Genomic DNA, 11,830 nt, shown 5'->3' with positions numbered 1-11,830 from the left:
AATGTAATTTATAAGAATAATGCAATGCAAAAAAAAGAAAGCAGATTGTACATAATAATGAATTTCATTATTCTGCATGCAGTGACTGAAGCTGGCTTCGGCGCTGATATTGGCATGGAAAAATTCTTCGACATCAAGTGTCGGTATTCCGGTTTGCAGCCTCATGTGGTAGTCTTGGTTGCCACCATCCGAGCTCTGAAAATGCATGGTGGAGGACCGACGGTATGTGCTGATCCTCATCTTAGGGAATTCAGGATGTCATGATTGATGCTGGGCTCAACTAATAGTACCAAATTCTATTGGCTAGATTTGCCATCAGCAACCTTGAAAGATTTACTCCCCATTATTTCTTTGATAGATGAAGATAATAACTGCCAGATTTCTTGGCATATTGCCCTGTTACCTGATAACCTGAGTGGGCCAATGCAGTCATCTTCAGAGACCCTTTGAAGGCACAGCCAAGTATCCCTATCAAATGAAGTAGCTGGAGTTGGAGAAAAAAAATCTCAGTTTTAGGGCTCTCCTTTGAAATGCCTTCTCCAATGATGCCTAGATTTCTGGTGCCCAGATTTGTGCTAGGGAAAAATTGTCTTTTCCAGATGTTATAATTCTGCATTTAGTTGGAATTTTAACCCAGTTCTAGACTAGAATATTTCATTTTATGTTTTCTGTGCTATGTGGTTGTCCTATTGGTTATCTTTTTGTAGTGGCTTTAAAAATGTCTAATGGTTTAATAATGCTGTCTTCAACCCAGAGAACTTCAGTTATTTTGGAAGATCAGAGGTAATAATCATTGCTTGCTAGTGATAGTGGTCCCAGATCATTTCAGTAATTTCTTAAACCTCATATTTTCACCTTTTTTCTTCTCACTGGTTATTTGTCGTGTGAGTGTGTGTATGTATAAAATTAAAAAACAGCTTTCACCAGTGCATTCTGATAATGGCAATGCATAATGCATATTTTGATCCCCATTTTTTCCATCCTCTTTGTATTCCTGGAGCCTGCCAAACAGGCAGATTAAATTGCAGCAGGGGAGCATATTGTGATATGACAGAGGATACAATAGAAGACGGAGGTCTTCTAGTGTTGTGATGGGGAAGACTATGTACATAGGATTTTCTAATTTCTATAGCCTAACACCTGGAGTAAATTGCATTTTTAGGGTCAAAAAGCTACCTAGCAGAATGTACAGAAACAGAAATGAATCATAATGAAACTTGGTGCCTTGTGGTTCCTCAAGGTGATGCTTTCATGCTCTTCTCCAGACAGGATAGAACTTCAGAATTGCTTGCTGCTTTTAGAGCGTGGCTTGTTTCATGCATAAAAGAGAACTTGTGTTTAATACTAGCGATATGGTTGGATGAAATAAGCATTTTTTGAATTTGACCGGAATAACTGTTCTATATCATGATTCCCAGTTCAGAAGATACTGTACTACACACTATTTTTAAGGGAAGCAGAAAGTGACATGTTTTTTCTAGCCCATAGCAAGGAGAGAAAAATTTCATATAATGAATGCTAAATTTTGGGGTCCTATGGTAGATTTGCTTAGAAAATTGTTGCCATGGGAGATTTGCCTATTCACAAAATGGCTGCCACAATCACAAAACACTCACTTACCAGAAGCAAATTAACCTCCTAGGATGCTCTCTACTGTCCCAGTGGGACTTTTTGCAGACCAAATGCATTCCTATAAATAATAGTAAGGCTGCAGCTGGTGTTTTGCTTTGCTCTTTATTGTCAGTCACTAGAAATGAAGCCTACAAGAAAAGATTTCTTTCTCTTCTATGTGGCAGATTAGCAATCAGTTTCAGAGACCAGATGGCCACAGACACCAGGCTAAAAGAGTAGGGTGTCATGCACAAATAACCAGGAACAGTATTTGAGTTCAGAGCATTAAGAGTTTATTCTGCCACCTATAACAAAGAATCTGAGCAACTAACACCCAAGCTAAATTGGTGCTAGATGAAGGTCAGCAGAATTCAGTGGGCTGGAGTTGGGTCTCTTGTGCTATTATTCTAAACGAATGGCACACTTAACCCCACCCTTCAGATCAGTCTGCTAATCTCCTACAAGAGAGCCCATCAACTTCTGCAAAGAGATGGCATTACAACATAATCTATTTAAATTATTAGAACAGACTGAATGGCCTTCAGAGACTATAGCCTTCTGTTTATGTCAGCAGAATATACCAAGAAGGACACTGTTCTGCTGTCCAAGTGATATGAGAGAGCAACTCCCAGTTCCTAAAAGACCTGATCCTCCTGTCTTGAAGTTCAGTACATACCAGTCCAGGGTTGTTATCAGTATAGGCCTAGAAATTGCACTGGGCAACTCCTGAATATGGATATTCCAGATTTAGCTGTAGAGATCAACTTGGATCCAGGGTGAGCTGCCACATTAAGATAGATGAGTCGGTTTGAAGGAAAGAGAGAAATATGTGACACGAACAATAGGGATCCCTGAACTCTCAGACTTCCAACAAGCAAGACAGAAGAGAGGGCTAGCAGTAAATATGACATATAAACAGACAACTTCCTTATTTTCCATTCGACTGAATAAGACAAGTGGCATTATTTCCTTTGGAAAACTTTCTCTCAGATCTAGCAATTTACCGTTTCCCTGCATGGGACTTGTCATTAGCACTTAGGACTTTAATAACTAACTCCTTCAAGCCCATTAGACAAATTTTCATTACTATGCATTATTCTTATCTTGAAAACAGCCTTTTAGTAATCCTAGCTTTTTATATGATGTTTGGGAACTAGGGTTGATCTCAGAAAGGATCTATATATTTTCTACCAAATCAAGATGATTCTAAGACTAGTTTCATTTAGCACAATTTCTCAACTATTTCCTAGTCACAGATCAGCCCAGGGAAGATATCTGGTCCAAGCTGGATCTGTTCAGGACTTAGAGAATTTACCTCAAATTCATTAGAGAAGCAAAAGACAACAGTCTGTTTCTTCCACAAAACAGAATCAGGGAAGATTAATTTCTGCTCCATGATATATGACTGGTTGGAGAATACTTTGCCTTGCCACATTGGCCCACTGTGGAAATACTGTTAAGAGTGTTTCTGTTGGCTTTATCTATGATGACTGAGAATGGTAATATGCTTTAATTGTGAAATATGTTTCTGCTTATCAGACATTTTTAGGAAGAGGGTAACCAGATGGCCCTAGGGCTAAGATGAGACTTAGTTAATTGTATTCTTATGCTAACTATTGCACTCTGATGATTGTAATAGTTAGGGGAGGAGATTTTGCTGCATTCAAATTCTTTTTCTTGGTCATATATTGAATTGAAATTATACATTCTAAATTGTTATATAAATTCAAACAAGAAATAATGGTAATTTGAATACCCATAAAGCAGATGGGGAAGATATTCTATTAGAATTACAGGTATGCACTCTAAAAGAATTTCATAATTCTTTCCCAAGCTCCATTCATGAAGAAATCTGCTAATAAATTTTGGGAATACAAAAATATAAAATTGAGATACCAGGAGAATATTTTTTTTGTTCCTTGATTGTCTTGTTCTTAATATTTTCAGGTTATGGCTGGAGTCCCCTTGCCCAAAGAATACATTGTGGAGGTAATAATTGTGCTTTTGATTGTGTTTTGAATGTATATTTAATTTTTTTAGTTTATTTTTCTAGATTCTTGTCTTCAGATTCATTGTCAGATATTATGTTACTATTTCGATAACGATAACAAACCAACCTTTCAGATAACTCCTTGCCCAAAAAATAAAACCCAAAGCAATCTCAATACAGCTCCTATTGTTGTTCTCTCTCCCTCCCTCTCTCTCTCTCGCTCCTCCCCCTCTCACCCCCCCCCCCTCTCTCACACACAGACACAAAATTCAGTTGGTGAATTAGGGCATCAGGCTGGAAACTAGAAGACCATGACGTCTAGTCCCTATGCTAGTCATAATACCAAATGAGTGACTTTGGACCAGTCATATCATGGGAATTAAGTTCTATGCTTGCACAAGCACAGAACTCATTAAAGAACTAGCATGGCTTTTCTGACTGGCCTTTGGAGACTGGCATCTATATTTGACTTCCCATCTAATAAATTGTGGGCAATTATTTACTTTAATTATTTGTTTGCTTTTTTAAAAAAACTTACTGTTTTGATTTGATTTGTAAAGCATCTTGAGATGTGCAATTGTGGTGGTATAAAAAGTTGAACAACTTATTGATTCAATAAGCTATGGTTTACTGATGTGAAATTATGGTTCAGAATTCTCTATTTTGTAATTTCCAGATCATCCCTCAATTATGCGCGCAACATTCAGCAGCAAACTTTTTTCACAGGAGATGGTTGTAACTTTGACAACCTGTTTCTTCTATCTTCCCATTCCCCTGAAACTGGATTCAGGTTATCTATGAAAATTCATACCATTGTAACCTACGGAGCACTATCAGTACTCCAGATTGATAAGTGTATGTGGCCTTTTCAGCTACCTGGATTTCCTTCCTGAATCGAACTGATTATTTGCATTGGCTTCATTTATGTGATAACCTTGTGATTTGGTCAGCATTTAAGTCTACTTTCCTTCCACCTTAGCAGTTCAAGGGCTTTATTTTTCATGCTATTATCTATTCCTTTTGTAACCCCTTTCCTGCTGTGTTTGTGTACTTAAAGTATTAAGTGGAGAGGAATGAATTTCAAACAGCAGACTGAAACCAAGGCCAAAGCTTTATCTCTCTATGGACAAAATTTTGAGCAGGGAAAAAGACAACACAAACTAAGCTTTTTTTATTTTATTTTTTTGCAAAACAATTGATGAAAGAAATGTCCTTCTGGGTTCAGCTCCAAGTGGGGAAAAAGACACTGGAGACATGGAGGCTGCTTGGAAAGATGGTTTATTGTTGGACAGGGCCACATGGCTTGAGCCCTGAACAGAAAAGGTGATCACATGCTTCAATGTTGGTGGAGAAGAAGAGAAGGGCTGAGGGAGGGGCTTGCTAGGCTTTTTATTACCTGTTCAGTCCCACCTCTCTGTTTCCTGTTCCTGTGTAAGAAATGTATTCTGATTGTTTGTCAGACTCCCATGAGGCCATGCAGGGGCTACTCTCTAGGCTGTGTTTTGAATCCAGGTATGGATGAGTTCTCAGATGCCATGTGGTCAGTTGAGTAAAGTTCCAACATTCCTTCCCCCTGCAGCTGCAGTGGAGAAGTCTTTATTATGTAAAGGGGACTAGTCTGGCCTTCTCAATGGCCCATTAACAGTGGGGATGGGCAGGAAGCTACAGGCAACTATTCTGTCTTTTAAAATATGTTCCTTTCTTTTCACATCCAGAGAAATATTCTGCCTTTTCAATATTTCCTAGGATATTTCATTTTTCTGGGAGAGGGCTGGATGATAACTTCCCACACAATCATGCCAGTGGTAGCATAAAAAAAGTAAGGAGACTTTGGGAAGTTTGGTAGAGAAACTCAAGACTCAACTCAGGTACCCATGCCTGATGGGTACCACAATAAGGAATGAACTTGTCCAACTAGGCGCCTGCCAGATTAGTTGGATTGGAGTCTACACTGTTGTCAAGGTGGAATTTCTTAACTGGTATCAACAGGTAGTCCTTGACTTATGAACACAATTATGCCAAATATGCTATGTGAGACATCTGTTAAGTGAATTTTGCCCCATTTTATGATCTTTCTTGCCACCATTGTTAAGTGAATCACTGTAGTTGTTAAGTTACTAGCATAGTCGTTAAGTGAATCTGGCTTCCTCCTTGACTTTGCTTGTCAGAGGGTTGCAAAAGGGGATCCCATAATCCTGGGACATTGCAACCATCACAAATATAAATCCATTGCCAAGTTCCACATTTTGATCATGTCACGACATGATGATGCTACAACAGTCAATATGTGTGAAAAATGGTCACTTCTTTCAGTGCTGTTGTAACTTTGAAGAGTCACTAAACAAACTATTGTTAAGTCAAGAACCATTTATATAAATACTGTGGGGTAGAAAACAGGAGTTTAAAATAGCAGTTGATGTATAAGTGTCACTACAAAGCACAATAAGGAGCTGCATGGATCCTGCTCCCAGCTCCTTGCTGTCCCCAAAACCCCTGAGTTTGTCCCACTTTTCTTGGAGGCATGGCTTTCTGCTATTTTGCTATATAAATGCAAATACCCTAAGTATTACATCCAAATGTATTTGTTATGACGTTTCTCTTCATAGGAAGCTAAGTTATTATTAAAAGGCAGAAAAAGGTAAAAATACTAAGTCAGAAAAACTAAAGATAAGGAGATAAGGAAATATGGGGAATGAAATACAACTAAATCTTGTTTACATTGAGAGCATTCACTGTGCCTCTCCATATGGTTCTATATTTGCAAACCATCCTTCTGCCACATCTGTTTATAAAATATATATTAGACAGAAGAATCTTAAAACTGCTAAAGGCTTGCACATTTGATCAAGGGCAATTTTTATGTGATTTTAAACATTTATTACATCAGCAGTACTCATCTGAAGACGCTTCTAGCTATTTTAAAGAAGGATCTTCAACAATCCATGGAGCTTTGTTAAATCTCCATCCTGCAAAAGCAAAGTCTCTTCAACAGAGAATTGGATAATGTGGGGCCCTCTAGTTGAAAATGGAGAATTGTCTTCACCTTCTCCCCCCCCCCCCTTTGTGCCATTCTTCTTCTTAAAAGATGCTTTCTTTCTTTTTTTGTAGTTTCTTAAATGAAACTACTTTGCAGTTGAATGCAAACAGTCTTTTGTTAAAATTGATCCAAATTATCCTGTTTATTTCTCTTCAGTCTGTCTTTTTTTCCTTTTATTGTGAATCAAAAAATGAAGTTTGTAAAATAATGTAGATTATGCACACACACACATTTCATTTTCATTCCAGCTTTCTTTAACATTCTGCAGCTGATTGCCAGGAGACACTTATCATTTGTTCCTTCTCTGAACTAATCCCTTGAATTCTCTTTGTCATGTATAGAATATTCCACTTCTGGAAAAAGGTTGTAGTAACCTGCGCAAGCAAATCGAAAATGCCAGAATTTTTGGTGTTCCAGTAGTGGTGGCAGTCAATGCATTCAAGTAAGTACAACATGGTCCATAGTACAACAAAATTCACAGTTCGGGGTGGATGCCATCTACCTATGTTCTTTAAAATGTACTCAACAAGAAAGGGCTCAAGACATAAATTATTGGATAAGGCTAGAACATTAAATTTGATTTAATTGAAGTTTGACTTAAATGTAAATCACAACAAATACATTTGACATGATTATTCTTCATATATTCAGTAATTTTCTCATTTGTTCACATTAAAAGTACACTTCACTGGCAGCTTTTAGAAATGCTCTCGGTACTTCAACAATGCAGGAAAACGGGGTAGTAAAATCTAAGGCAGAAGAGATGGACTGTTATCACTCTACATTGCAGGAAACCAGAAGTTTCCTGCACGTCCTCATTTTTCAAAATCAATGCAGATAAAATATTAACATATGTTAGTTTTGGGCAAACACTACAATCTTTTCTAAGGTCTATTGAGCGAGGAAGCCTCATTAACGAAGTGTTCCCCTCAGATCAGATTTTCAGAAACCTGGTTCACACATACAGGTAGCTGAGTGGGTGGTGATTTGAAATGTGGTAAATATTCGCATGTCAGATCGCTTGTAGGGGTAAATAGAATATATCTTCTACCTCCCTCCCAAGCCATCTGTTGGTCTTTCTTGCATGTGTTTTTGTGTTATTTGTATACAAATGTAATATTCACATTTTTATAGTTCAGGGTTTTTACTATAGTTGTGAGCTACCCAGAGTTGTGGGCGACCATGCATTTTTTTTAATAAAGTAAATAAAATGTACAGATTTGGGTAACAAGAGATTTGCTGCAAGAAGACTATTCTCTTTATGTTGCATCTCCATTTCATCCTTGAAAAAAATCTAAGTGCCCTGGCTTATCAGGCAAGGTTTTTTCATGCTTGCCAGATGATTTGAGGGAGGTGATCTCAGAATGTCATGAAGATGAAATGTTTAATGATTTGCAGCAAACATTAACAGAATAAAAATTAAGCCTTCCCCAGCTTCTCTTACTTCAATTAAGGAATACTTCATGTTATTCATCTTCTGCTCAGTGTAGCTGAATTGCTTCTATGGTTTTTACTCCAAAAATCCCGTCCTTCTAGATTCAATTCCTCAAGCCCAACATACCCAACACACTTTTGCACCTCCTTATGGTGGTGACCCCTTTGTGTAGAGAAGGCAGAAGCAGGCAAACAATTGCATGTGTTGTTCTGTAATAAAAGAGAAGGACAAATCTGGAATATCAATCTCAACTAAAGAAGCTTAAGCAGCCCTTTTCTCCTACAGGAAATAGTTCCTTTGTTTCCCACCTGGCATCCCTGTTTGAGGGAATGGCTCAGTTCTCCATCCCACCTTGAAGGGTTTAGGGAGTTTTACAGGGCTGAAAAGTACAGCAGGACTCCCAGCCATATTTTGCTTTCTTTCTACCCTGCCCATATAGCTTTTACTCAGTCTGAACATATTCACTCCCTAATGTTGAATACTTAATTCTCAAGGAAGTTGGTGTTTTTCTTTCACTATGATCTTCACCAAGATTAAACATTTGGCATAATTGTTTTTCCCTTTGTCAAATTCATCTCTTTCATTTTGAATGTTTGTTTGTTTAATTAATATAACCACCTGCTTGGTTGGTAGTTCAATGCTAGTAGCAAGGGTTAAAAATACCCAGTACAAAGAAGATGGGATGGGATGGGATGGGATGGGATAGAATAGAATAGAATAGAATAGAATAGAATAGAATAGAATAGCATTATTGTCCAACTGTGATTGGAAACACAAGGAATTTGTCTCTGGTGCACAACTTCTCAGTGTATATACAAATAACAAGTGATATATCATAGATAATGAATAAAAGTATTCATAAATATAATAAACTTCAATAAAATAAAATATGTTAATTTAAACCAAATGAATTAGCTAAACCAAATCTGGAAACTATAACAAAAAGACTACAACTACAGTTTATCAAGATGAGGCTCCAATAACAAAATTTTGCAAGTTTATCTGTAGCTTCTTCCCCCCGCCTCCTTTTACTAAGTCTGAGTCTCTTTCTTGTGCTGTCCTTTCCTGCTTAACACATGCTACTTCCGGATCTGTTATTTTTCTTAATGGCTTCTGCAACATTATCTCCATGGCTCTCTAGAGAAGTGCACAATTCCTGTATAGCCACCTCGGCTATCTTTTTGGCTCCATGCCTAAAGAAGAACCAGCATCTTTTTAAAGGACAACAGTGGCAGACCAACTGAATGTTAATGATGAATCAGCTATGGTTAGCTTTAACCATAATTATCACAATCTCAAAACTAACCGTGGCTGGCAGTAATTTTAGTCCTTGGATTCTACTGAAGTTCAGTAGTACTGAAACTGGAAAGATGCTTTGTACAGCACAGGAGGCAGGACATTTCCAGTATATAATTGTAACATTTGAAAGGTTAAGTATTGGTATATTGGCATTCTAATAGAAAGCCTGGTAATCTTTCCCTTTGCAGATCAGATACAGAGGCAGAACTACAGCTGGTCATCCGGATGGCTAAGGAAGCTGGTGCTTTGGATGCTGTCAAATGCACCCACTGGGCTGATGGGGGTAAAGGAGCTGTGGCATTAGCAGAAGCTGTGCAGAGGGCATCACAGGCCCCAAGCCATTTCCAGTTCTTGTACAATGTGGAGGTAAGGCTTTGTTTTGAATCTTAGATATATTTTAGGAGAAATGAAATGCTAAGGAAGGAAATGCGAAACTAATAGATGGAAATTATGGCTTGTTTTCTAACTTTGTATAAAAAGGAATGGGTTCCCTATGAGATGGATTGGCTGGCTGATTGTATTAATGCATAGATGCTAATGCGATTCAGCATTTGAAAGGAAGACAATTTCTTTTACAAATGATTTACAATATGGGGGAAAATGACAATACAGTAATAGAAGAAGATGATTTCTTTTTTTTCTTCCCTGCCTTGGGGCTGGATGTCATTTTAAATGTATCATTTCAAGTAATTAGAGCAGTTGGCAGAAATCAGTGTTTTTGCCTTAAGATTATTCCTGTTCTACAGTATCCATCACTGAAAGATTTGTCCCTTCAGCTGGAGTCAACTTTAGCTCCAAAATCATAATGAAGGGGTAAGGAAAATGTGATAATCCTATTAAAAATAAGATTGTGAATAGCAAAGGAAATTTGAGGCTCACAGCTTAAAAACTGTGAAATATGTTAATAGAGGCTGAAAAAAATTAGCTGGGTAAAAATCTGGGATGAAGACAACTCCCTGGGGAAAAATCCTTTTACTTATCTAGGTTCTACAGTGCCCTGTTTTATTTACTGGGCTTCTCTGGAAGGAAATGCAGTATTTAAATTAATAATTTCAGAAAGTAGAGAATATTGAGCAGAGTATTGGGATTACGACAACAGGACCAGATCTGTGGGATTATCACAGCTGGTTACAGAAATATTTGTCTTGGCTTCCATGGGGATAATAGCTGAACCAGATTTATAAATGCAGACAAGTATCCTGGCTCTCTTCAACTAAATCTAATTCAGGTTTCATGGTCTTTGACTCAGCAGCACAATCAAATTATTTTCCAACCTCGTCTGCAGCTGTTCCCAGTGGCCAGAACTTGATTTTTATGTTCAAGAGGAAAATAATATAGTTTTAAAACTTAGTGTCTTGATGATTGATGAGTTGAAAGAATACTTAAACTCACTTGAAATCAAGCTGTTTTAGCTGTCATTAAGTTTCCGTCCACATGTTTTTCTTTCTTACCAGCCCTGAATTTTAGTGTCCTGCACAAATTTGAAACTTCCTTGTCATTCCTGTCAGGTTTCTTGATATTTCCTCTTCTTTTATGGAGGGTTTTGAGAGACTTATTCAATGGAAAAGCATAGAGAAAGAGTTATAATTTTAAAATGCTTTGTCTAATTGTGACTTATAATTGTATGAAGCTACATTTTACATGTATTCATGTGTATGTCACACTGTGCATTTTATTATTCCCCACTCTCTGGGGAAAAAGGCAATCTCAATAAGTATGAAGAATTGCCATCCCTTAGTAGTAGTAGAGAAACAGACCCCAAAGGCCCTGGGGATGAGAGATCTTTCCTCCCAGAATCTATGGGTATCTCCCTTTTGTGCTAAGCTATGGTTGGTTTAACTACAGATTGTTGAATAAAGTACACTAAGTCATAACCAGCACACCATGTTACAGCTTTGACTCTTGCTCAGTCAGGAAAGAGAAAGCAATAGCAATAGCAGTTAGACTTATATACTGCTTCATAGGGCTTTCAGCCCTCTCTAAGCGGTTTACAGAGTCAGCATATTGCCCCCAACAATAATCCGGGTCCTCATTTTACCCACCTCGGAAGAATGGAAGGCTGAGTCAACCCTGAGCCGGTGAGATTTGAACAGCCGAACTGCAGAACTGCAGTCAGTTGTAGTAGCCTGCAGTGCTGCATTTAACCACTGCGCCACCTCGGCTCTATGTGTCATGCTTTCATGGGTTTGTGTGGTAATTGTCACCCTACAATTGTATCCAATTGGGCTACTCATGGTTGATTATCAGCAGTGGTGGAATACATACCGGGGCGTACCGGTGCCTGCTGGGAGCACTAGGTACTGTTCCAGTATGGTGCTCCTGAGGCCCACCCGCCTGCCTGTGCTCCTTACCTGTATTTGAGCTGTTCGGGGCTTCCGCGCATGGTGCTGGAGTGTCAAGGGCAGTAATTACGCATGCGTGGAGGCACCTATGTGATGCTCCGCTGCGTAGCTGGAGT

At 38.3% G+C, this 11,830-nt stretch overlaps 1 protein-coding gene across 2 annotated transcripts in view; it reads left to right on the top strand.

The window, feature by feature from the left end:
• MTHFD1 (methylenetetrahydrofolate dehydrogenase, cyclohydrolase and formyltetrahydrofolate synthetase 1) overlaps positions 1-11,830 on the top strand; it is a 72,370-nt gene that overhangs the window by 46,240 nt on the left and 14,300 nt on the right. For both annotated transcript variants that reach the window (XM_087727361.1, XM_087727356.1), the window contains exons 21-24: positions 83-222; positions 3,559-3,600; positions 6,980-7,080; positions 9,561-9,738. In XM_087727361.1, coding sequence (XP_087583487.1) covers positions 83-222; positions 3,559-3,600; positions 6,980-7,080; positions 9,561-9,738 — 461 coding nt within the window. The remainder of the gene's footprint in view (positions 1-82; positions 223-3,558; positions 3,601-6,979; positions 7,081-9,560; positions 9,739-11,830) is intronic.

This window comes from Thamnophis sirtalis, unplaced genomic scaffold (genome assembly GCF_051295495.1).
Source record: "Thamnophis sirtalis isolate CommonGarterSnake01/CBP01778 unplaced genomic scaffold, rThaSir2_p1.2 scaffold_1, whole genome shotgun sequence".
Taxonomy (NCBI): domain Eukaryota; kingdom Metazoa; phylum Chordata; class Lepidosauria; order Squamata; family Natricidae; genus Thamnophis; species Thamnophis sirtalis.
This window is presented reverse-complemented; position numbering and strand designations above follow the sequence as displayed.